Genomic DNA, 26,594 nt, shown 5'->3' on the forward strand with positions numbered 1-26,594 from the left:
CCCTGGTCTCCAGAGTCATAGTCAAGTGTTTCAAACCACCACACTACACTGGTTCTCTAGTTATTTAAATACTCACTATGATTCAGCATTCTTAAGCCTGATTATGGTAATGATTAACACGTAGTACTGAATGTCTGCCAAGTTTCTCAGTGCTTTGAAAGTTGCAATACCTTTTATATGAGAAAAAGATTCTAGGTGGTTTTTAGAAATGCATAATATACTGTTAAATGGCTAACATTCTTATCTTTTACTCATGTGTAAAAAACAGCAATGCTGTTGTCAAAGGAGTGCAAACCAAATGAGTCAGAAAAGAGAGAAACTAAAATACTCTGGATGGCTATTGTTGTAGAAACTGTGAAGGAACCATAACGACCATGCTATTCTCTATATACTTGACTCTGCCATTTTATGACTTCATTTTCAAAAAAAGGTGTTTTATTACTAGACCTAGAAGACTAAATATACGCACACAGAAGTTTTTTGATGGAAGTTTTTAATATTAATCAAAAAGACATGCATTCAAAAATATTACCATGAATGTCATTTATATGGTTTTTGGGAGACTCATCTTTCAAGGAGTTGTATTTCTTTTGTCTCTTTTTTTAACCAATGCAATTTACTATCATGCACAATTATATTTTCCTGCCCTTGAAAAAGAAGCAATCCTCCATTGCTAGTACTGGAGAGTACATCTTGAGGGGCTGTGTGTGTTTAAAAAGATGAATAGTCTTTTCTCAAAATACAGACCACACACAAACCTTTGCTCAACAGCAGATCTAGTTCTGTTAGTTAGCCGCTGCTTAAAAGAGTTCAGATTTGCAGTAAAATTACTATAGCTTAATGCTTGCATTGCAGAAAACAACCATGACCAAAAATGAGAAAGGTATCCATACACATTTTGTAAGCCTCCTAAGAATGAGTGATTTTACAAATTCTCAGTAACAATAAAGAACTGAGAGGTGCACATACTTAAGAAATAGAAAGTATCCCACAGTTCTGCATTTCTAACTATCCAGAATAGGACAGAGGAGATACACAGTTCTGTATCATATTATACCATCATTACATCCAGTCTTCTCTTTCTTGACACAGCACCCCAGTATGACTGGTACAGCAGATACTCATTCAGAATACTCTCTGGATTATTCTTGTTAGATCACACCAAATGTCCTAGATCTCCAGTGTATACCTCCAGGGGACAGTTACCATTTCTGTACTTTCTTTTCACTGACATACTGGCCATGAGGCCCATTAGCTCCAGGAGGCAAAAGAGCCAAATAAACAGGAGTCACAGCTCCCTCATCAGGTGATTTGGTGGCTCTGGGACCAGCCATGTCAGTCCTGACCCATCCAGGGCAACAGGCATTCAGGAGAATACCATCGGCTTTCCTTGTTTCATTCAATACCCTTGCTTGAATTCTGGATAAAACCGTCACTCCGGTTTTGGACACACCATAAGCATGGTTTGGCCAGCCCTCCTTTTGATGCACTCCCTTCTTAGTGTCTTCTACAAATTTTTCCATGAGTTTCACTAGCTCCTCTTCAGTGATTGTGTCACTCCGAAATTTCTTTTGCAGATCTTGACTGCAGTTGGACAATGCTGAAGCACCACACATGCTAGACACATTCACAACTCTGGCTATAAAAAACCACAAAAGTGATATTGGGATAGAAATTATGTCATGAGCTGAGTTAAGAGTTGCTTAATTGCATTCATTTATATCAACATTTTCTAGGCCACTCCTTATGTCATCCTCTCCCATGGCAGCTTACATAAAAGAACAATTCAAAGAAACTGTAATTGTGTTAAAACAAGAGATAAAACATTTTCTGCTCCCCCATTACATTTGTCTAAAATTAATCTGAACAGCTAAAAGCGTAAATGTAAACACAATTTAAATCCAGTAGCATTACCAACCATTACAAGCTTTATTCTATTTGTAAAGTGCCATATACATGGATGGTGGTATGTAAATAAATGATAACAACAACAACATTGCTGCACATGATGTTGTGAAGGCAGTCGGAAATAAATTGGTTTAAACCAGCAAACATCATTGGCAAGTTCTACACATCATGTATGTAAAGGTAGGATAGAATAAATTGGTTTTCTTGTAGTAGTATGGATGGAACTAGTATACACAAGAGTGCTAGATTAGCAGGGGGGAGCATCTCCCTGGAGTGTGTAAAATGGACACCCATGGCAACAATTATTGGATGTACTCTGCAGAGTTCCACCAGGGCCATTGTTTACAAGAAGAATCGCTACAGTAAATTACTGAACTGGCTCTGATAAGAAATTCCATAAAAATACAAGCCTGAATAGGTATATTTGGGATTAATTCTCAATTATTTTAACAATGGCCTCAAACACATAGGCCAAAAGGGCTGCTGTTGGGCCGCATTGGGGTGTGTGGTGTTTAAATGATGAATGCACGGAATGTGGCTAGAAGCTGTTCTCAGTCTGGCCCAACTCAGAAGAGCTGGTCCAAAAAGGAGCAGAAACTGTGGCCCAGTTCAGAACCACGGTGGTGGCCTGAATTGAGAATGTGCAGTTGCTGTGGTCCCTCCATGAACGGTGGCAGCATGGTCCTGGCATGGATCTTTTCAGCTGACTGTTTGAGGCCAGTATTTCCTGAAACTAAGCTGCATCCTATGTAGGCTTATTTGAAAATCAGTGAAACTAATGGAACTTATACCCGAAGAAATTTAGTTAGGACTGGAGCAACAAGTGTGCTTATGACTGCTGTCAATGAGACATAACACATAGCCTGCGTGCCAATTTTTGTCTCTATGGAAACATCCTCCATGCCCCACTCCTTGCTTATCAGTTACAAGAACTCTCAGACTTCTCTTCACTCTCACTTAAGGAGTAGCAAGTGAAAAACCCCACAGTCTTGTCAAGTCCTAGGGGCTCTATGGTCATTCAAGTCAGAGCTCTGGACATTCAACAAGAACAAGATCATCTCTGGCTGCTGGAAATGAGAAGAAGTGAAAAAGTCACTTCCAGGCAGCAGTTTGAGGCTCTTTCTGGATTTTTTGTGTGTGTTTGTGAGTTGGGGAGGGGGGCTGAGAGCTTTGGAGGGCAGCAAAGAGGGGCCTGCACTTTGCCCTCTCCAAACAACTCTAGATTAAATGGTATTTCTGTTCTTATGATTTCTGCTGTTGTTCTTGTGTGCCTTGAAGTCACTTTGTTTTCTTGGCAAGGATGGTTCAGAGCAGGTTTGCCATTCCCTTCTACTGAGACTATGGCCCGTTACAAATGGGCAGGAAAGTACGCGCGGAGCGCGTACTAGGGTTAGAAAGGGGCGATGCGGAAGCACCCCCTAACCCTAGTGCACGCTCTGCATGCACAAAATGGCGGCAGCCATTCCACAAGGCCCCCGCCATGGGGACGTCACGACCACGCCGCCTCTATACGGGGCGGCGCGGACGTGACGTCCTCGCTCTGCACCAGGGCGCTTAGTGCGCCCTTAGCGCAGAGCAGGTTTGGTCCGCTGGTTTGGTCCGCTGGGCGCAGCCTTCACATGACTGCACCCAGCGGACCAAAGGAGAAAGGGGCCAAGCGGCCCCTTTCTCCTCCTCCCCGCCCCCGTAGCCTGGAAAGCGGCGGATCGGGGCCTCAGCAGCTGCCGGTCTAGCCGCTGAGGCCCCGATACACCAGGGAAAGGGGCGGGTGTAGCCCGCCCCAAACAGGCAGTCTGTAACCTGCCAATGTGTGACTTGGCCAAGGTCACCCAGTGAGTTTCATGGCCGAGCTGAGAACTGAACTCTTTAGAGTCCTAGTTCAACACTCAAACCACTTTATGCCCTAGATATTCAAAACACAAGCAGTTTCTATGCATGTGGAAACTTTCTGTCCTTTGCCCCTCTATCTTTGAAGTCCTGCTGTGTGTGTGATTGTGTTTTAACTAACAGTTAGAACCTATGCTTGTATTTTAACTAACAGTTAGAACCTATGCCAAAGAAATATAGCTACGATCAGAAGAGTGAGTGTGTTTGGGACTACAGATTAAGAGATGCTGAAAAAGTATTATTAGTGAATGTACAACACCAGGATTAACCAATCAGAAGTCGAAGGTTTTTACTGTTGGCATCCATAGTTTTTTGTGGGGTTTTTTGGGCTCTGTGGCCATGTTCTGGAAAAGATTATTCCTGACATTTTGCCAGCATCTGTGGCTGGCATCTTCAGAGAATGCTGGAATGGAAGTGAGTGTGGCATATATACTATGTGACCCTTGGTTGAGGGGAAGTGATTTACATATTATTCTCTGTTGGTCTCTGTGTTGGTTTATTAACCAATTACTTCACTTTCTGAAGCTCTGGTTTGGAAGAAAGGTTGGATATGAGTCAAAGAAATAAAAACAAATATACAGCAGATTTTTAGAATATCATTTCTACTAGCTATTCAAAGTGTTTCTGATGTACTTAAGTGATCAGTGAAAGGACTTAAAGAGCATGGTCAGCTTTCTAACAGCACAATTTTTTAAGGTCAAGTAACTGTGCTACACTTACCATTAGGTTTCAGCAGAGGTAACAACTCTGTGCAAACATCTCTGGTGGCAAAAAAATTTGTCTTCAGGGTAACCTCTGCTTGAATAGCAAATGGAGTTGTATCTGCAACTTTCCCCAGATGGGAGGGAGAAAGCAAATCATAGTTAGAACTGATAATACACAAATACAAATACTGAGAAAAGCTGTCATTGTTTCTTCAATAGCTTTAAATTATTTGCAACAGAAGATAGGATGTATTTACTGGAAAAGGGAGCAAACCAGGATAATATAAAGGTAAAAATTAAAACATTACAAAGTCAGAAAAGCATTCCACAATGAAACTGAAAGATGATCCCAGAAAAGTTTTAACCAGAATGTATCTCCTAACAGAGAAAATGATATAAATTATGCCAATCCATGGTTTCCATTAAGTACTGCTGAGAAACTAATGTTAGAAGACTGAATGTCAGAAGTAAGAAGGCTGAAATCCTATACTACATTTTCTAGGAGTATGCCCCCATTGAACCAATGGGATTTGCTTTTAGTAGTTTTGTATAGGCCTATACTGGAAAAAAAGTACAAAAAATATAATCAAAAGTAATCTTCCAAATTAATTTAGTAAATCAGAAAACATGGATTTCAAGAAAGACAACCCTCTACCCTTGGTTACTTCTTTCTATCTTTGTTCTTCATTGTTTTGAGAACAGAACAATCAAAATGAGATCCATGATAAAAACTACTGAAAGATATAGACAAAGAAAAAAATAGTAATATTTTACAAGTGAATCTAAGACGGACAATAAGCACAAGGTAAGACATTAGAGAAATTAATTTTTTTGTGAGATTTATTTTTACTTACTATTATTTAAAACAAAGTTGAAAATTGGCTGAAATTGAAACAAGTAATGGGGAATGCCGCTTCCACTTTCAATTTTGGCTAAATTGTGCTTGATTTTGTTGGGGTTCTGGCACATTTTACTGAGGGTTTGCAGGTAAATTTTGAACAAAAGGTCAGCCAAAAAATATTTTTTATTTTTAGGGGCTCTGGAGGCCTTCAGGGACCACACTTTGGGGCTCCAAGAATTTGCATGCAGTCCCAGAGCCACACTGCGCCCATCTCTGTTTTAAAGTTGATGGGCCCTGCACCATTCTCCTGGAAGTGTCCATGTGAACACTTGGTTGAGGTCAAACTGCATTAATTCTGCACTGTGGATAGCTCTTAGGGCCACTGTTGATGCTCCCTCGACTTTCTTTGTCATCTTTTATTTTCCTTACCATAGAAAGGGAAATTGGAAGTATAATCCAAAGGCAATCTGAACGTAATCATGGAGTTTAACGTTATTGTGTGATAGACTACCACACGCAATTTCGTGCAATGGGAAGTCAGTTCAAACGCAATCATAGGGCTTTACATTATTGTGTGAGAGGTGATCACACACAATTTCAGGCAATGGCAAGCTATTTTCAGGCAATGGGAAGTCAGTTCGAACGCAATTCAAATTCACGTAAATTCGCTGGACTAGCGAATTCACGTAAATGCGTTCTGGCCCCACTTTCTTTTCATTCAAAATTAAGAGAAATTCCTCCCGTGTGGTAACGTCCTGAGTAATAGTTTAGTGTCAGATGTGAACCAATAGGAAGCACTGGAAGTAACATATTCACTATAGCAAAGTAGAAAATGACGAAGCCGCCCATTTGCAGCATAACCAGCTTTTCAAAATCTGCAGTCTAACTTCATGCTGAAGAAATGTCATTACTTTTTAATCTGTCATATGACCAATGCATAGGAGCATCATATAAACTAAACAACTCACATTTACTTTCAATATGTAACATATAAATTACTGGTGAATGAGTATATGAATGACTAATGAATGACCAAAGGAAACTTTGACCAGCATTTTACCTTTGAAGGCAATCCCTGCATTGTTGACTAGCACATTCAGTCCCCCGTACTTCTCCTTCAGAAAGTCACGAAGGGTTCGGATACTCTGAAGATCTGTTATGTCCAGCTGGTGAAAGAGTGGCTTCAGTCCCTCCCCTTGCAACTTTGCCACCGCTGCCTTGCCTCGTTCAATGTTGCGAGATGTCAGATACACATCCCCAGAGAACTGCTTGCATAGAGCCCGCACGATAGCCAGCCCAATGCCTTTGTTGGATCCGGTCACTACAGCAACTGGAGTGCTAGACATTCTCTATGAAATTAAAAATAATATGATCATTTGGTTTTTTTACATACAAAAATTGTCTGATAGGAGGCTTTCACATTTCACTGTTAATTTGCATGAATTAGATCAAACACTCTTATGACAATGTCTCAAGAACTAGAAGAAAGATTTGTTTGAGGTATTGCAGCTCAGAGCCAGAATGATGTAGTGGTTTTGAGTGTTGGGATACTACTGCAGGACCAGGGTTCGAATCCTCACTTGCATGGAAACCTTATATTATAACATATAGATAATATTATATATAATCAGTCTTAGTCATGCTGAAAATGGAGATAGAAGGCCGAAAAGTAGGACATCTCTGGTCAACCTGGGGGTGGGGGTGGGGGAGAAAAGAAAATAGATTACATGTATTATATATTATATAATAGATTACTATATATTGTAATACACATATATACTATATAGTGTGTATATATAATGCCATGCTCAAAATGGAGGACATTTTGCAATTCCTCCTGGACAGAAGGCTGAAATGGAGGACAAGTTCTGGAAAAGGAGGACATTCAGGGGAGAAAAAGTAGGACGTTACCAAACAAAAGTTGCAAACAGTGCTAGAAAATGTGACTGAGTCCAGGCTTGGTCTCAATGCTGCTCAAAATGGAGGGCCCTGTGGAATGCCTCCTGGAGAGAAGGCTGAAATGGAGGAGGCGTGTCTGGCCACCCAGAGGAGGGAGGGAGGGAGGGAGTGTGTGCGAGGAAATATCATTTTTATATGCATATATACCTCTATAAAAGACCAGTCTTCAGACCTACTTGAGTTTCCACAATCCACAGTCGCATGCGTGCCTCTGCTAAGGTTTTATAACCCAGGAGGAAGGGCCGAATATGGGAGGCGACAGAGAGACAGAAAGAGAGATGTTTTCCTTTTCTCTACCAATGAGGAGCGGGTTTTATTCATTCTCAGGAGGAGGCGAATGGCTGGGAGAAGATGGCGCCTCCTCTTCCTCTTCCTCTTCCTCCATGCAGCCTCAGCATTTGGGGGGTAAGGATTTTGCAGGGTGTAAAGCCCCCCCCCCCCAAATAAGTGGGGAGCTCCAAGCCCTGCAGCTCTGGAACTTGGCTGGGTTTTGTGCCTTTTGTTCCCCAAAAGAGCTTGCAATCTTATATGTAGCCTCAGGCTCCATCCACACTGCAGAAATAATCCGGTTTGACACCGCTTTAACCGCCTCCATGGCTCCATATTGTGGGATTCTGGAAACTAGTTTGTTGTGCTTCCTGACAGAGAAGGTTAAGGGTCTTACCAAACTACATTTTCCCGGAATTCCATAGCACCTGGAGCCCTGGGAGTTAAATTGGTATGAAGCTGGATTATTTCTGCAATCTGGATGCAGCCCCAGGCCATAACCTTCGTTATGGGATTTCTGGGAATTGTAGTTTGTTCTGGCGCCAGAGCTCTCTGACAGAGAATGTTAAATGTCTCGCAAAACTACATTTCCCAGAATTCCATAGCAGATGGAACCATGGCAATTAAAGTGGTGTCAAACGGGGTTATTTCTGCATTGTGGATACAGCCCCAGACCAAGGCTTCATGTTATGGGATTCTGGGAATTGTAGTTTGTTGTGGCACCAGAGCTTTCTGACAGAGAAGGTTAAATGTCTTGCAAAACTACAGTTCCCAGAATTCCCTACCACTGAGCCAGGGTGGCCAGACGTCCTTTTTTTCCAGGACATGCCCTCCATTGTAACCATCTTTCCTTCTGTCTAGTAGGACTTTCAAAATGTCCTCTATTTTGAGCAGGACTAAGAAGCCTGAATATATTTCTATGAGTGTTTTTAGCTTTTTATTTTGTAAATGTACATTTTATGGTGCCTTGTCTTCCTTTGCAGTTGTGACATCTGGTCACTCTGCATTGAGCCATAGCCGTTAAAGTGGTTTCAAACTGGATTGACTGTGCAGTGTGGATATAGTCTTATTAATTCCGCTGTATAAAACTCATTGGGACTTGAATCTTGGAAACAAAACAACAACACGCATCCAGGAATGGTCTCTGTGAGTTTCGCATATCAGATGAATAACTGAAGGCTTACACTTTGGGTGTATCCACACTGCAAGCTTAAAGCAGTTTGACACCACTTTAACTGCCATGGCTGTCTTCTATAGGTTCCTGGGATTTGTAGTTTGGTGAGGTATTCAGCCAGGCCTGTCTGGAGCTCTGCAGCCAGTTGTTGTTGTTGTGTGCCTTCGAGTAATTTCTGACTTGTGGTGACCCTAAGGCAAGCCTATCACAGGGGTATCAAGTTGCTTTATTTCTACAGTGAAGATGCACCCTGTAGTCCTATTTTTTGGTAAGCCCCAGTACTCTCTAAGAGTTATTACAAAAACTTTCCTAGGTGCTAGAATAGCCTGTTTCTGTTGCACAGCATTTAGTATTTGTGTATGCTGTCACTTCAGAACATACCATTATTACTCGGTTCCTAAATGGGTAAGAGAATTAAATGCTGCATAAAACTGAGAAGAGATTGTTGTTTCTTGGCATGCTTTTTTTTTCATAAAAAGAGTATTACGTATGTTTTACAAATTTTATAAATGCCTAATTCATAAAGATCTTAAGATGTTTATAAAATGGGATCATTTTTGTGTGTGTCCAGGAACAGAGAAAAAAACTTGTGTAAGTAATACAATATGTACGTTTCTCCAGTTTTCACATACAGACTGTGCATAGAATTTGAGCAGCTTTGATGAACATGAAGAAAAACAGTGGTCGGACAAGCCGAAAGAGACAAAGAAAGAGATCTAGAATATTTTCTTCATATGGAGGTAATGTGATTGAAAAACAGGAGCCACAAAATTCAGGCCAAGACAACAAAATTATGATTCTTTGAAAAAAAATTCTTTTACTATACACACTCTGTAAATTTGAAAAATGAATTTTACTTAGAGCTTTATTTTTGTTCTGGATCAGAACACAATTGTTTAAAACATTTATCTAAGGGGAACCTCTGGCTGAGCCAGTATTTTGGCCTACTACATGTGCAGTTCCTTACCATTGTGCACAGTTCCTTCCTAAACACATCTAAAGGCCAATTATTTACATATAACATTACAGACCAGGATGCCATATTGTTGCTGAAAAAAAAAATAGAAGCTGTAGTACCTGTGTCTGGTTTTTGCACATGGTTAACCTGCCCTTCAGTCGGTGAGGTTCAGTGGTTTGAACTTTATACTAGGATTCTGGGAGGAGACCAGGGTCCAAATCTGCATTCAGCCATGGAAACTCACTGGGTGACCTTGGGTTAGTCACATTTTCATCTGGAAAGAAAGGCAAACCTTTGAAGATATCTTGCCCACAAAATCCCATGATAAGTTTGCCTAAGGATTGCCATAAGTTGGAAATGACTTTAAAGCATACAACTGTTCGACAGTGGAACACACTTACTTGGAGAGTGGTGGAGTCTCCCTCCTTGGAGGTCTTTAAACAGAGGCTGGATGGCCATCTGTTGGGGATGCTTTGACTGAGAGTTCCTGCATGACAGGGTTGGACTGGATGGCCCTTGTGGTCTCTTTCAACTATGATTCTACCATTGGTATAGGGTTTAATATTTGTTTAAAAAATCAGGGGCTCAGGGTAGACTCAGCCTGGCATCTTTCCGAGGTCTCTAAAATAAATACCCAGCTTGTTGGGGACAATCAGCTTACATGTTGTAAACCACTTAGGAAGTACTTAAGTGCACTGATAAGTGGTATAGAGATGTACTTGCTATTGCTGCTTGCTATTGGACTATCCCCACAATCCCTCAGTGTTGGCCAAGCAGGCTGGGTTTTCTAGGAGTTGAAATCCAGAGTATCTGAAGAGCCAAATGTTCTGTCATCACTGCTGTAAATGTTGGTGTAGTAGGAACGTGGAATTGATTTAACATATTTTTTACTTGGGAGGATGATTTTAATATGAGTCCAAAAGTGAAAAACCTTGCCCTGCTCCCAGAGGTTATACCAGCTTTTTTCATTAATTTTACTTTGATTATCTCCATCTGTTTCAGTGCCTGTGGTTTATGATGTAATCTGCATTTATAGTAGTTATTTTATTATGACAAGCCTTTCTGTAAATCAGTGTAGAAATAAGGTATACTTTAAAATGATAGATTTTAATATTTTTAATTTCTTCCCCTTTTCTTGTTTAGTAAGTCTTAGTCACAAAGACAAATATATATTGCTTAAGAAGTGGCTGAAAGAAAGAGGCTGCAATGTTAATAAAATAAGACCTGCACAATTTCCAGGTAATCTTAAAAACTATTTTCTCATAGACTTTGTCTAGTAGAAAAGTAAGTATACATGGTCTAAATAAAGTTACCATCAATAAAACTGGGCATCAAAATATCACCATATTTATAGCAATCATATTTTAATCCTTATGTAATTAAGCTTGAATGTTCTGTAGAACTTGTGGACTTATTTACATGGAGCTGATGATAAGGTGGATTCAGACCATAGTTCTTCCATTTTGCTACAGAGTATGAACCCTGGAAAAAATATCATTTAAAAGACTGAGCAAGGGATTGTGTAGCTGCTGACAAGATGGTCATTTTGAAGCATACAAAGATATAGCCACTTTAGTCTGTATAATCAATATGTCAAGAGATCTTGTAGCACCTTTGAGACTACTGTAACTAAACAAAGAAGGTGGCAGCATGAGCTTTCGTAGACTTAAGTCTACTTCCTCAGATGCATTTGGGGAAGTACACTTAATTCTACAAAAGCTCATGCTGCCAACTTCTTTCTTTAGTTAGTATCAAAGGCGCTACAAGATCTCTCTACGTTTTGAAGCACAGTTTAACCAAAGTTGAGAAATTTTATGTACCACTGAAACTAAATTTAGAAATGTAAGTCCATCCCATTTTTTGGCCTGTTTGGACATCCTAGGCCCATTTCACATTTATGGTAGCTCCTACCTAAAGAGAAGAGGAAAAGGCAAACTGGGATCCAGAAAGTCTAGAACAAATAAAACCCCACTAACAACACTAAACATGAACAAAAAGTAAAATTACTGAGGAATAGAGAAAAAGAGGAGCAATTCCGATTCCCTTACATTTTCCTCTCTTCTGAATGATCTCTTTTTTCCTTCTCGTCTTCTGGGTTGGTAAATGACATAACCAAGTTACCAAGTGGAAATTTGATTCTAGATTGGAGAGTGACATGTATGTGTGATTCGGTGTTTGGTTGGGAAGTATATTCAATTGTTTCCCATTGTTTTCATGGGGTGACATAAATCTAAACCTTATCAGGGTGCAAGGAACGTAGTGGACTCATTGAGCACTCAGCTGCACTGAATAACAAACTTTGTATCTTCTTCTCATATTGGTCTGTTACTGCATGTGGCTGAAACAAGCTTTGTTAGCATAACTGTCTTGTTGCTTCTTAGACCCCAGGCAGTTGATTCTTCCTGACCTCAAGGAGAGAAACCAGGTCTGCTTGTGAACCAAAGCTTTATTCCCTTTGCATTCCATGGCTCCCACATTATTTACCAGAACACCCAGAAATGGGACCTAAGTAACAAAGTAAATAAACAGAAGTTATTTTCAATCTGTTGCAATATTAGAACCTAGAATCATCCAGTGAAGCTCATTGTTGGGTCCTGAGCATGATGGAATACACTGTATTTCAATACAAACTATAGGAGGTCAGGATGGATACTACTTGGTATAAAAGGGCATAGGATAGATTCATGGAGCGTAAGACGTGTTACAGACCGCCCAAAACGTGCAGTCTCGTGCCGCTGCCGGTTGCTGCGTCTGGGAACCACAGTGGCCAAACCGTGCATTTCCCGGGCGCAGCAAGAAAGAAGCGCCGAAATGGCGCTTCTTTCTGCAGCCTGGAAGTGGAGCTGTGAGGCGCTAGTCGCGCTAGTCGTTGTGGATGCTATGCATCCGCAATGTCAAAATGGCGGCCCCCATGTGGACGGGCGCCGCCATTTTGTACGGACTTGGTCCGTACTAGGGTTGAGGGGCGTCCGGAAGGCACGCCCCTTCTCAACCCTACCACGCCCCTTCCTAACCCTAGTACGCCCCTTCGGCACGTCTGTAACGCGCCATAGGCTTCCTGCTAGCCATGAAGGCTATTCTTCCCTGGGTTTTTCTTGGTCCCCCAGACTTGGTCCCCAGAGTAAGTTTGCTGGGGAGAGTGTATGGTTGAATGGGGTTGGTGTATTTGCTCAAATGCACTGCTGTGGCTCATCCACAGGTGTTTAGTATTTAGTGCAGGTGTTTAGTTCCTGATGGTCTTTGTCTGGATACAGGTTCTTCACCTCTGCTGCCTCTGTGTCTGAAGGACTATGTGGGAAAGACTTGCATTTTAAAATAATAGGTCTGTAATTGTGGAAGAGTTCACAGTAGAAAGTGTGCAATAACTTCCAAAATCCACAAAACAACAAAATCTTTAATAATAATGATAATAAAAGTTATTTCTATGCTGCCTCCCCAATAAGATCGAGGCAAATTGCATCACTCAATAAAACATATAACATAATAAAATAAATCCCACTATCCCTCCTCCCTTAAAACATTCCACTTAATTACAATGCAACAAAAGCAATAAAATACATTTAAGGTCATTAAAATAATTAAAACAGTCATAATAGAAGCAGGACACTATAGGGGATCATTGAGACAGTCTGTATCACTGGGGCTGAATCAATCAGTCAGGGAAGGCCTGTCGGAAGAGAACTGTCTTGATAGTCTTTTTAAAGCAATCAAGGCTGGTAATATGTCAGATCTCCTCCAACAGGCCATTCCATAGTTTACGAGTGGCAGATGAAAAGGCCCTCTGGGTAACTGTAGCCAGCCTGGTCTTTATTGGCTGTAATAAGTTTTCCCCAGAGAACCTAACTGTGCTGGGCGGATTATACAGAGGAACACGTTCCTGCAAGTAGGTTGGACCCAAGCCATGTAGGGCTTTAAAGGTTATTACCAACACCTTGTACAGTCAGTCCTCCTTATCCACGGATTTTTTATCCACGGATTCAAGCATCCATGGCTTGAAAATACTTTCAAATATATACAAATTCCTATAGGCAAACCTTAATTTTGCCCTTTTCTACAAGGGACACCATTTTACCATTGTATTTAATGGGACTTGAACATCCATGGATTTTGGTATCCACGGGGGCTTCTGGAACCAAACCCCAGCAGATACCAAAGGCCCACTGTACTATACCTGGAAACTAATAGCCAGCCAGTGGAGAGATTTTAGAATCAGTGTTATATGGTCATCTCTAGATTTCCCAGCGACCAATCTAGCTGACATATTTTTAACTAGTTGAAGTTTCCAAACTATGCACAAGGGTAGCCCCATGTAGAGCGCATTACAGAAATCAAGTTGTGAGGTTATCAATGCATGTACTACAGTTTTCAGGTTCCCTGGTTCCAGGAAGGGTTGCAGCTGGCATTATCAGCCAAAGCTGATAACAAGCACTCCTGATTGTCGCATCTATCTGGATTGACATCTGGAGGGACGAATCCAGGAGCACTCCCAAGCTGCAAACACTGTCCCTTAGGGGAAGTGTGGCCCCATCCAGGATTGGTTGACGTATCTTCATACCCGGATTAGGAGACCCTACAATGAGTACCTGGATTCAGTTTTAGTCTGTTTTTCCTCCTCCAGTCCATTACTGCCTTAAGACGTTCATTTAGAGGAGAGATGCAATCCTTAGCCAATACTGCAACACGAGGTATAGAGAAATATATCTGGGTGTCATCAGTATATTGATAACACCCCGCCCCATGTCTCCAGATGATTTCTCCCAGCAGCTTCATGTATATATTAAATAGCAATGGGGATAGAATGGTGCCTTGAGGGGCACCAAATTTGAGCTCCCTTTTAAAGGAGCAGCTGTCCCCCATCCTCACCATCTGGAATCTGCCTGAGAGATAGGATCGGAACCACTGCAGTGCCTCCGATCCATAACTCCCCCAGGCATTCCAGAAGGATACCATGGTTGATGGTATCAAAAGCTGCTGAGAGGTCCAGAGGTACCAACAGGGTCACACTTCCCCTGTCAGTACCTACACAAAGGTCATCCATTAAGGCAACCGTAGCAGTCTCAACTCCATATCCTGTCCTAAAACTGGTTTGAAATGGATCTAGATAATCTGTTTTATCCAAGGCTGCTTGGAGTTGAAGGGCAACAGCCCTCTCAATCACTTTGCTCAAAAACGAAAGATTTGAGGCTGGCCTATAGTTATTCCTGTCCAAAGGATCAAGGGGAGCCTTTTTCAGAAGCGGCCTTACTACTGCTTCTTTTAAACAAGATGGAAACTGGCCTTCCTTGAGAGAGGCATTAAGGATATTTCTCAAAAAGTCATTATTGCATCTCCACCTTGGACAACCAGCCATGAAGGGCAAGGACCGAGAGGGCAAGTTGTCTTTTTCACATTTCCAAAGACCTTATCCATGTCCTCTGTACTCACGCACTCAAATTGATCCAATATAAACCTATTCACGGAGTTGCTGGATACCTCACTTAGCATTTCTGCAGTAATGTTGGCATCCAAGTTGGCTCTTATTTGAAAGATTTTATCTGCAAAATGATTGTTTAATGTGTCACAGCATGCTATTGAAGATTCTAATAATGGGTTCTGGGTGGTGGGTATCTGAGTTAGATCTCTTACCACCCTGAACAGCTGTTCTGGGCGAGAATTCACATTATTATTATTATTATTATTATTATTATTATTATTATTAACCTTTATTTATGAAGCGCTGTAAATTTACACAGTGCTGTACATGCAATCTTTTTAGTTAGAAGGTTCCCTGCCCTCGGGCTTACAATCTAAAAAGACATGACACAGAAGGAGAAGGGAGTGGTGGAGGGAAAGGGTAAGAGGTCCAGCAGTTCCTCTCTATCTCCAAGGCCTGGACCAAGGCAGATGGACTGAGGGGAGGGCTTGGCTTCATAATGGATGGTTAATCAATTTCCAGGGAAAATACATACTCTCAGGTAGGATAATGCATATACAGTACATAGCAATATAGGAAATGGTTTGATAAACAGGCACCAAAAGAACATCAAATAGTAAGCGACAATTATGCAATGCCTGGGAAGGCTTCTCTGAACAGGATGCTTTTCAACTCCGTTTTGAAGCTGGTTCACATCTCACATCTCACAAGCTCACATCTAGAAAGCATATACAGGAGTAACCATACTGGCCACACAGCAAAATACAATAGCATCCATAATCCACAAAACATTGATATCCTGCTATGTATTTTGGTTGGCCAGTAACCATACTGCTGTTTTGTGGATTTTGAATGTTGTTATAATTTGCTGTATGGCCAGCATGGTTATCCATGGACATGTTTAGTAAACAGTGTGCCTGCTTGAGCTTCGGGAAGTTGTGCAGGATTACAGTAAGCACCGTGCTTTCTATACCACTCTTATCTTCTTCCTTTGTCCAGTTTCTGTAAACCAAAACAATCAATTGTAAGTTTCTGTGGAATCTTGTGGAAGTAAATTTCATTGAATCTTTCTCTCTTGTTTGTTTCCTAGAGACAGGAAGAGGTTTGATGACCACAAAAGGCCTTCAGGTTTGTATACTTGAGAAAGGGCAGGTGATGATCTTCTGGTCTAGACTGAGAATATGAGAAAAAATTATTTTCTTGAGATATCCTTGTACATATTATTTATGCTTTTGTAGTGGTGTTAAAACTATCCTTTTATCCTGGGGTTAAAACTATACTTTTATGTTTGCCATATGTTGGCCCTTTTGTACTAAACTGTATTAGATCACAATATCATATTCTGATATTATGAGTAATTTAGACACATACCATTTTAAAAAATCAGAGTTGGGTAATACCTTTATTGGACCCCTAAAATATTATTAAAAAGGTGAACTTTCAAACCTTCAGCACTCAGAATGGCCTTATATCATTTTAGTTGTTCAATAAATGAAGTACCCAGCTCTGATTATTTTATTTTACTCATATACCCAGACAGTTTCATTTCTTTTTCTTTTTTTAATATATAAACAGGTCTCATATTATGTTAGAGTTGTGTTTGTGGACTTGCAATGTAAACTGAGACTGATGTTAACAGGGTTGGGGAAGCTAGTCCCATAGGGAATCACTGGAGACCAGGAGTGTGTGTTCCAACAGAGCTGAAGCAGCTACAAAGTTAGCAGTTTTACTTAACCAACACCAAGAATTTTAAAACATAAAACATTAGACCTCACCTTTTCCAGGGTAGAGAAATGTGCAGATGTTCTCCAGAGGGACTGGAAGAGACAGCAGCTGGTGACCCAAAGGGGGAATTGGCCGAGGTGAACTGGCTTTCTACGAGGTGACAGTTCCTTTTCAGAAAAGCACACACAGAGAAAGAGCAACTGATTAGGGCTGTATCATGCCGTGCCAAAATTCCTATGCCAAAATTTCAACTCACCTCATTCTCTTGCTTCCTTCTCCTTTCTCAACTGCACAGGTGTGATGGGAGAACTATGCATTGTGAGTGAGACTTTAATTTATTTATGAAGAAATGTTCTACATTCGAAATGTTATGGAGCCAGTGTGGTGTAGTGATATGAATGTTGGACTGTGACTCTGGAAACCAGGGTTCAATTCCCAACTCGGTCATGAAACCCACTGGGTGACCTGGAGCAAGTCACATGCTTTCAGCCTCATGAGAAAACAATAGCAAACCTTCTCTTAACAAATATTACTAAGAAAATCCTATGATAGGGTTGCCTTAGGGTTGCCATTAGTCAGAAATGACTTGAAGGCACACAACAACAAATGTGTGCACTGTAATTTGTACATTATTATAAAATAGTCTAAACATTGACTCTGGCAGGTTGGCTTTCCTGATCCTTTGTGATCTGATGCTAAAACCGTCTCTGCCCATTCCTCTTGTCAACTAAGAACATGGGTTTAATAGCTTAAAAGCCTCTATCCCAGTGATAGTGAGAAGAAAAAAGGCTGCTGAAGAGAGATAGAAGCCAAGAAGAAAGGAAATGGTGGGTAGGGCAGCTAGGACAACATTTTACTTCATTATTTAAGGTCCTAGCACTGTATGTTCAATAATAAACACATTAAAGGATTGCACCTATTGTACATTATGCGATAACATACAATAGAATCCAGAGTGTAATCAATTCAAGAGGAAAACTGGGGAGAGTTACAGAATACTTCCTTGTCCCACAGAGAAACTCCAACACCTCTTTTCCATATAGGTCCATAGGTTGTAGGAACAACCTTTCAGGCCTAAAGCAGCTGACATTCTGAAAAAGCCTGGCTGCTTGAGGTCTAAGCAAGTAAATCATCTCCCAGCCCCTGAAGACAAACATACTGATATCCAATGGTCAGGCTGTGTGGTGCATTCTCACTCAAATATTCAGGTGAAGCAGGCTCACTAAAGTGAATAGAGATTCAATGAGAAATGTATTGTAAGCTACGTTGTCTGATATTTCTTTTTAACTTTTCATAGGTAGGAGAGCTGATTATTTCTTTGCCTGAAAGATGTTTGCTCACCACTGATACTGTACTAAATAGCTACCTCAGGGAATACATTGTAAAGTAAGTTGATAATGACTTAACAAAATCTTGGACCTTGTGTACTGACGTTTCTTAAATCTCTTGATTAAATTTAGAACTGCTAGTATATTCTGTGGTTTAAATGAATTCTCTCCTGAATTTTGAATTATTTTGATACTTTCAATAGACGCAGGCAGAAAGAGAAGTCTTGATAAGGTGTATCTTTCCCTTTATGTGCCACCAGTTATTGAATGTGTTTGAAGGCACAAACAGAAATGAGTCATTAAATGAAAATGTCTTCACTGGAAAGTCAAACAGTTAAACTGCAATCTGAAATACCCTTGCCTGGGATTTAGCCGCAGCTAGAGTGCATTCGTTAAATGAATGGGCCTTATTTAGCAACACTTTGTAGCAAGTCTCAATAATTCAGGGGGAATTCTGTACCTTGGATTAACATTTTGGTTAAGACCCAGATATGTAGTGAAAGGAATTGCGTAGAGATATGTTATAATATTTTTGCCTTCTTTTCCCATTTTTAACAGATGGAGGCCCCATATTTCTCCTTTGATAGCACTGTGTACTTTTTTAATAGCAGAGAAATTTGCCCAAGAGAAGTCATTGTGGAAACCATATCTAGATCTCCTGCCTGAAATATATACCTGTCCAGTTTGCTTGGAGCAAAGGATAGTGAACCTTCTTCCTGAGCCCTTGAGAAGAAAGGCCCAGGAGCAAAGAAAACTAGTCCAAGAACTGTTTGTTTCTTCCCAACAGTTCTTCTTTTCCTTGCAGCCTTTGTTTCCTAAAGATGTTAAGTCTATTTTTAATTATCATGCATTCAAATGGGCTTGGTGCACCATTAATACAAGAACAGTATATATGAAGCATTCACAGAGGGACTGCTTTTCTAGAGACCCGGATACATATGCTTTAGCCCCATACTTGGATCTACTAAATCATAATCCTGCTGTCCAGGTAAGAAAATTGAAGGAGTGTTTATAGAATATATAGGTGTAAAAGTGTGATGGATTATGTGGGATCTGCAGCAAAATGTGTGTGAAATGTCAGGCTTCCAGCATGATACCCAGCTATACTTCATTCTGTTACACCTCGTACTATGTTTTTTGTTCCCGCCCATCACAGCCAGGACTTGTCAAGTTTCTGTACCTCTAGAGGTAGCAATCTGTTAGCATTATGTACCTCTAGAGATAGCAATTTGTTAACATGTTCATCCTTAGGCTTTCTGGTGCATCCCCCCTTCCCCAGTAGAATGTTTCATTTCTCCAAATTTTGTGGTTTACAGCCTACTGTTTCCTTCCTCTTTGGTATGGATGGTGCTGTTTTAGTTACATAAGTATTCATGCTCAGGTGTGACGATCAAATTTGTGTCCTTGGGATCCTCCATGGGCTGGACTAGAAGATTATCCAAAAATTAAAAAGAGAAAGAAAGAAAGAAAGAAAGAAAGAAAGAAAGAAGATCTGGAGGTCAGAAGTCCATTTCTTGATTTGAAAAAGGGTGTATTTTAAAAAGTTATACACTGATTCAAGCACCCACGGTTTGAAAATGTTCAAAAAATTATAAATTTCAAATATCAAACCTTGGTTTTCCATTTTTTATAAGGGACACAATTTTGCTATGTCATTATATTTAATGGGACTTGAGCATCCACAGATTTTGTTATACACGGGGGATCTTGGAACCAACCCTTAGCAAGGGTTTACTGTATTGACCTCATTAGTGGAACACACAGGAGGCCCTCCATCCAGGAGTACCTTTCCTTGTTTTTGCTCTGTTGGTGCAAGTTGTATGCCGTCAGTTTTACATACGTCATGAGCACAAGCATTTCATGAGCAGGATCATGGAATTTTATTTGACAAATTTTGCCTTCAGTAATCAGAAAAATAGTAGTTTCTAAACAGTTTATGTATTTTTAAACTTTTTTGCTCATAAATATATTATTTTCTCAACTTCCTCCAAGGTGAAAGGTGGATTTAATGAAAAGACAAAGTGCTATGAAATAACAACACTTATGCACTGTCAAAAATACAAAGAAGTTTTTATTTGTTATGGCCCTCATGATAATCAGCGCCTGCTTCTGGAATATGGATTTGTTTCCAGTGGTAATCCACATAGTAGTGTTTATATTGGGACAGGTAAGGCTGTGGTTGATCCTCACATTGATGGGTGGTGAAGGTTGATTGGAAGTTTAATATGGGGTAGCTGAAGATTGCCTGAGCTTTGAATTCCACCACTTTTAAAGGCAGGGATAGCAATAGTGTGTCCTCCAAGTACTGGTGGAGTGCAACCTTTGTTATCCTTCACCATTGGTTATGCTGGCTGTAGTTGATGGGAGATGGAGCCAAACTTTTAGAGGCCGTACAGACGTCACCCATTGTAAGGGGTGGAAATACTATTGCAGCTTGCTCTGCGCTATGCAGTAGCTTGATTTCAGTTCACCTTGCATGATTTATTGGATGGATGAGGGCCTTAAGAACTGAGTTTAGTGTTTTGTGGTAAAGACACCATTTACAAGACTGCTGGTATTTTGTGGTAAAACGATCACAAGACACTATTTAGTTGCCCCTTTTAGTGATCATATTGCTGCTTTTGTCCTCTTGTCCTCCACATTTGCCTTATAATATTGCTAGGGAAAAATGATGCACTCTTTTTTATTTACAGTGAGAAACTCCCTTAGAGGTCCTATAGGTGACACAAATATTTTTAGCTCTGTGGTGGACTGGTTAGGCAAGGAAATTATTGCACATGAGGAGATACCGGCAGGAATTCTGGGTATATATTTACTAATGAAAGTACTTAGCTTAATCTCAGTTTAAAACCCATTAGTCCCACCTTTACCCCAGTGCTTTTTCTCCCACTAATTCATGCCGATTTTTCTCTTTTACCCCGGTATTCATTTGGGCTCTCCCAGCTTTGCCTACACGAGAAACCTCCTAGCTCCCCCAACAACCATTCTGTTTTTATTTTCTCCTTTGCTACTTTTATTTCTTGCTAGTCTTTCCTGCCACCTGGTGTTCATTTATGTAACTCCTAACTCTCTTCCCAATCCTTGCCAGGCACTAGGAGTTTCTTTGTCACCTTATTGTAGTTCACTAAGTTGAAGCAAATAAGACTTCAGGAAAAACCACATTTATGCTCCAAATACGGAGGCAGGAGGAGAAAAGGAAAGCTTCTGTTTTGGGACCTAGGAACAAATGGATAACAGGGACACTAGCTGGAACCAAAACAAAAAGAGAATCCTCAGCATATGACAGAGGAATATCCTCAAGCAGTTAAGGACAGATGAGAAGCAAAAGTAAAAGGGGACAGAAATAGAGTCAGAAACCTGAATGTAACTTGTTCAGCAACTTGGTTAGAGGAACAAGAGAATTACTGTAACAGTCAGTGCAGAGAAACAGAAGGTGACAACAAAAAACAGGAGGGACAAGAGACTTTGTCCAGAAGATTTAAGAAGTCAAAGAGAAATCTAAACAAAGAGTGGACATTATAGAATCATAGAACTGGAAGAGGCCACAAGGACCATCCAGTCCAACCCCCTGCCATGAGAAAGACACATTCAAAGTACCCCTGACAGATGATCATCCACCCTCTATTTAAAAACCTTTAAAGGAGACTCTATCACTCTCCAAGGGAAGGTGTTCCATTGTGAAATAGCTCTTGCTGTCAGGAACTTCTAATGTTGAGGTGGAATCTCTTTTCCTCTAGTTTGCTCCACAGGGAACACATTACCTGACCAAGTAGAAATAAAAAGATGATGGAAACATACACTGATGGAACTATATAAAAAAGATGAAAAGATGAATCAGGCCTAAACCAGATGGGCCAAACGACACAATTCCTTGCTTTGTTCAGGGCCTAGCATTTAGATGATGCACGCCCCGAACACAGTGGGAAACTGCGCAGGACCTGCATCATCTGAAAAGAACCAGGCCCAAATGGAGTGGTAAAATACCACTCCTTTTGCCAGCCTAGTTCAATAAGGAAGAGCCATTTGGAGATGAACCTACAGTTTTAGAAAATGAAGTGGAAGCTACGCTTAGAGCACTTAGAGAGAAAAATCACCAAAAATGGCATAGCAATAGAACTACTTCAAAGTACAGAGACACAATCTACTCTAGTTCTAACTGAAATCTGTCAGCAAATATGGAAACCAAAACAGTGGCCCAGAGACTGGACACATTCAATATGTATTCCAGTTCCCAAGAAAGGGGGCACCAGGAATTGCAGTAACCACAGGACCATTGCATTAATTTCCCATGCAAGCAAAGTGATGCTCAAAATTCCACAACAACGATTTTTAACATATGTGGAGCAAGAAATGTCAGATGTCCAAGCTGGGTTCAGGAAAGGAAGAAGCACTAAGGATCACACTGCAAACATACATTGGATAATGGAGCATATCAAATAATTTCAGAAGAAAATATCTTGAGCTTTATAGATTTTGATGGTGTAAATCATGAAAAACTATGGATCACTCAGGAAGAAATGGGTATGCCACAAGATAGGTTAGTTGCCCTAAAGCCAGCCACGCCAATCAGTGATGTTAGAATCACATGCGTTCCCAGCCCAAAGTGAAAATAAATGCTTTCATTGTATTACTTCTGAGATGCTGGTGGAAGTGTGATATATGATAAAAATAGTATTTGTTACTACAATTATTTAATTTTTGAAACATTTCATTTTTCTTTAGGTATATTGCTTAAAAATGTATTTCCAGAAGACAAACAACGACACAAGAAACTTTCTTTTTTACAAGAGCACAGCTTTTTAGAGTAAGTTCTACATATGTCTAAACAAGTCTCAAGTTTCAGCCAGAATCTCCTCTCTGGGATGCTGCAGTATAACTTTCAAACATTGTGGTAAGGGGAAAAAAAGCTCACAACATCATACTCAATTTCATAGAGTATTTATATCACCTGCAAGGCTCTTGTGATTAGATGCTGACAATTTGCTAATTCTGTGGAACACACACTGCAGAACAAGGTTTCTGGAATATCTCCAGGGCCAGATGGCTATCTATGGTTATTGTTGCTTTTCCCATCACCAATTAGCTTAATGTGAAGCATTTGATATTAAGTGGATGTGGGAAACCTTAATTTGTGCCAAACCTTTAAATTGATATAGAAGTGGGAAACATCTGAGAAAGAAAATAATCCAAATTATAAAGGCAAGAAAAGGAAGAAAAATTGCCCTGTCATTTCTGGCCAGACAACAAAGTCAAAAAATCCAAATTATACAAACTGAAGTCTCAAATCTACTGCTTTAGATGTTGCTATTGAGTATTGGATTTGTGGACTGATAGAGGTATCATACAACCAGTATTTTCTTTATGAGTACTATATGAAATATATATGGGATTTAATTTTTTTAATGATTTGCCTTTTTCTGTCTCTAGTGATTTGACATTTGGCTGGGATGGTTCCTCTTGGAAGCTTCTTACTGCTCTCAAACTGTTAAGTCTTGAAGCAGATCAATTGTAAGTTATAGATGTTTACTAAAATGATTATTAATGCAGATGTTTTAAATGACATTGTTGAGCTTTGTTTGGATATTTGATTTAGATGCATGATATATAACAAATAGGTTTTCTAACCTTTTGTTTGTAGTACATCCTGGAAGAAAGTGCTTCTTGGTGGTGTAGTATCAGAGGTGAATGAAAAGAAGAGTGTGGATCTTGCAGCAGAAATATGTATGTCATTGATCAAGGAAACACAGCATGCCCTGCAGAAGGTATTTATTTGAATTTTTAGGCTGTTGTTACAAAAGGTTTGAAGATGGGTTGCTTTGAAACCATATGGAAACATAAAATATAACTATCTTTTATACAAGACATTAAAACTGAAAAGCTTTAAGATCTCTCAAAGGATTGAAAATTCCCCAAAGTGACATCCATCACATTGGCTTAGCCTCAGTCCTTAAAAACAGTCTCCAAAAGGAAAAGAATTCAGTTAAAAAGCAAGGAGGTTGACTTTCATGGGTCTTTAAGAAAACAGAGCTCTATAACTGTGAAACCATCATAAATGTTAATTCCCTATATATAAAAGTAATCCAAAGGCCAGATGTAGATCCTGGTTATAAGACTCAATCTCAGCTGTAAATGGATTTTAAAAATCATTATTGTGATAATTTAAATTCAAATCTGAATACTGTATTGTGAGCTAGATTTTCTTGGTTGATCAGATCTACACTTTCTTGCTTACTTTATAATGTTTCTTCTGTGGCCTCAAATCATGGAGGAGAATCAAAGAGCTTTGAGATGCAGTGAAACCCAGTAGCTATACACACACTGTCATTAAAAATGACAACAAAATCTATTTCCATTTTTATTGGAGTTTATCACACGAGATGAGTCCCATGCAGAAACTAGGTTTAAAGTGAAAACAACCTGCTGTTGTGGGTTGTTTTTCACATGATGTTCCTGGTTAACCCAAACAGAAAGTAGAAAACCCCCACAAACGCCAGTTGTTTTTCAGATGACGTCTGTGTGAAAGAGAAATAAGCCGAACGGAATGCTGACAAAACCTGCTCCTTTTTACTTTCAGGAAATTCAGAAAGTAGAAAAGAGTGGTTTATGTCGGCTTTCTGTTCAGGTTATTTTCTCGTTATTTCTCTTTCTGCCAAAGTGTCTGAAAAACAACCCACATTTGCGGGTGTTTAGTGGATTTTAAAATCCTGTTTCTGCATGGGAAGTGCCTCTGTGCCTTTGTGTGATAAACTCCATTGTGAGATTCTGAGATTTAACTGGCCATTGACTATATCAAACCTTTGCTGTGTAATATATGTCAAGTATAGCTTTAACTGTATAATCTCTTATGGATTGAAGGCCTTTTAAAAGAAACTTAATGACACACTTGCATTAATGTGTATATATATATATATATATATATATATATATATATATATATATATATATATATTGTAGTTTTGAATTTAAAAATTATTCTAAGCACTTTGCCCTGGATTTAATTTGTCTCAGTGGTCAATGAGTGCCTACATATATGGGTAACTGTATAATAATAACTGATAATGTTATGAATATCTTTTTGCTTCTTACTTTTCAGGTTTCTGTCTTAAAACATGATTGTGAACATTTGAGAACCCAGCTAGATTTGGTAGAGGCACTGCGTACAGAAGAGCTAAGAATTTTGCAGCTATCATCTGAGATACTTCAGTGCTTCCCTACCACAACAGTTTGATCTCCTTCAGATAGAACTGCAGCTCAGCATTCTGAGAGGATCTTCCATTGTAGATGCCACAATGTTTACTGTATTATAATACTACTTTACTATAAAAAACATACTCCTTGCCTTTCTGTGCAAAGCAGACATCAGGAGGCTTACAGCAACTTACACTGGATGACATACCTGTTAGTTTCAAATCATGTAAACAGGATAGACAGAAAAAACAAAACATATCCTAAAAGTTACAAAGAATGGAAGGCATGTGAAGTTTGCTAGAAGAATGATGAAGTCAAATGTACCTGTCTACAGAGACCATCCCAGGGTCCAGGTGCTATAATGCAGGAATCCTAAACTTTGCTAATAAAGACTAGAAATGTCCAAAGGGTACTATTGCTAAAGAAATTATTAAGTCATTCAATTACAGTAAACTAAGAAAAGGAACTATGCTTCTCCTATGCGATCCAGGTTGTGTGTTCTTTTAAGGGCCCACAACATTTCCACTGGCACCTGCAGAGCTGTGTGTTGTCCAGATTTCCAGTGTTCTCTGTTGGATGTTAGTAGAAGACTAGTGCTAAATGGTAAAAAAGATTTTTATCACTCAGCAAGGAACTAGATTGTCAACCATTGTCTGGGAACCCAGAGACAAATAGAAATGAGGTCAAATGTAATTTAAAATTATGACATTAAAATCAAGTTTTTGTATATTGTACCACTTCATATGAAAATGGCTGGCTGGATTTTCACCAAAATTATTTGTGTGTTTCCAGAACAATTATCTTTAAAAAAATAAAAATAAATTCTTAACTCCACCCCATGTTAAATGTGTTAAATTCTAAATAATTGTGCTGGAATAAATAAATAATGATTGATTTATCTAAATAAGGCTGCTTGTGTGTGCCTTACTCTTTCAGGATGGATGATGCCACCCATGGTTGGTTTAATTTGTAATGGTTGCAGTAATGGGGGATCACATATATTTTTTCCAGTCAACAATGCCTTGATCACTTTTATTTTTTGAACTGGCATATAAATTCACATCCAAAACATCATTTTTCTATTTTCTTCTGTCCATCTGGGCCAACTTTGATCTACCTTTTGTGATAAAAACCATAAAAATTTAATATTGCATATACACTGAAAAAAATCCACAGTCTTCAGTAAAGAAAGAAATAATTAAAACCACCATCTTTGTAACATGCTAATAAGCCAAGTTTTGG

At 39.6% G+C, this 26,594-nt stretch overlaps 2 protein-coding genes across 5 annotated transcripts; one reads left to right on the forward strand and one right to left on the reverse strand.

Annotated features, from left to right (window-relative positions):
• Window positions 1-597: 597 nt before the first annotated feature.
• Window positions 598-7,693, reverse strand: LOC149319596 (carbonyl reductase [NADPH] 1-like). Of its 3 annotated transcripts, none has more exons than XM_089512033.1 (4): window positions 7,476-7,693; window positions 6,401-6,689; window positions 4,516-4,617; window positions 598-1,639 (listed from the first exon to the last, which is right to left on the reverse strand). In XM_089512033.1, exons 1-4 carry the CDS (start codon window positions 7,500-7,502, stop codon window positions 1,203-1,205), a joined length of 855 nt encoding a protein of 284 aa, XP_089368159.1. In that variant the 5' UTR covers window positions 7,503-7,693; the 3' UTR covers window positions 598-1,202. The 3 variants fall into 3 exon arrangements, with proteins under 3 accessions (XP_089368159.1, XP_089368157.1, XP_089368160.1); XM_089512031.1 differs by having other exon boundaries at window positions 4,516-4,623; window positions 7,476-7,692; XM_089512034.1 differs by having other exon boundaries at window positions 4,516-4,623; window positions 7,447-7,519.
• On the forward strand, window positions 7,483-26,217 carry SETD4 (SET domain containing 4). 2 transcript variants are annotated; one of them, XM_089512030.1, is made up of 12 exons: window positions 7,483-7,704; window positions 9,362-9,480; window positions 10,842-10,937; window positions 16,202-16,239; window positions 17,132-17,154; window positions 18,134-18,222; window positions 18,723-19,152; window positions 20,157-20,331; window positions 22,887-22,968; window positions 23,592-23,672; window positions 23,803-23,926; window positions 25,258-26,217. In XM_089512030.1, the coding sequence occupies exons 5-12, from the start codon at window positions 17,137-17,139 to the stop codon at window positions 25,390-25,392; spliced, it is 1,134 nt and encodes a 377-aa protein (XP_089368156.1). In that variant the 5' UTR covers window positions 7,483-7,704; window positions 9,362-9,480; window positions 10,842-10,937; window positions 16,202-16,239; window positions 17,132-17,136; the 3' UTR covers window positions 25,393-26,217. The 2 variants fall into 2 exon arrangements, with proteins under 2 accessions (XP_089368156.1, XP_089368155.1); XM_089512029.1 differs by lacking the exon at window positions 17,132-17,154.
• Window positions 26,218-26,594: the final 377 nt, after the last annotated feature.

Source organism: Sceloporus occidentalis, unplaced genomic scaffold, assembly GCF_023333645.1.
Source record: "Sceloporus occidentalis isolate IW3139 unplaced genomic scaffold, rSceOcc1.0.p SCAF_2, whole genome shotgun sequence".
NCBI classification, from domain to species: domain Eukaryota; kingdom Metazoa; phylum Chordata; class Lepidosauria; order Squamata; family Phrynosomatidae; genus Sceloporus; species Sceloporus occidentalis.

Bases quoted from the DNA above. Each gene is read 5' to 3' on its own strand.
- SETD4 (XM_089512029.1), top strand. From the start codon at position 9,402: ATGAACATGAAGAAAAACAGTGGTCGGACAAGCCGAAAGAGACAAAGA. The intron at 20,332-22,886 runs GTAAGGCTGTGG...ATTTTTCTTTAG, and splicing joins TAGTGTTTATATTGGGACAG to GTATATTGCTTAAAAATGTA. The intron at 23,927-25,257 runs GTATTTATTTGA...CTTACTTTTCAG, and splicing joins CACAGCATGCCCTGCAGAAG to GTTTCTGTCTTAAAACATGA.
- LOC149319596 (XM_089512031.1), bottom strand. From the start codon at position 7,502: ATGCGACTGTGGATTGTGGAAACTCAA. The intron at 6,690-7,475 runs GTAGGTCTGAAG...TTAATTTCATAG, and splicing joins TGTGGATTGTGGAAACTCAA to AGAATGTCTAGCACTCCAGT. The intron at 4,624-6,400 runs GTAAAATGCTGG...ATCTGGGGAAAG, and splicing joins TGCAGGGATTGCCTTCAAAG to TTGCAGATACAACTCCATTT.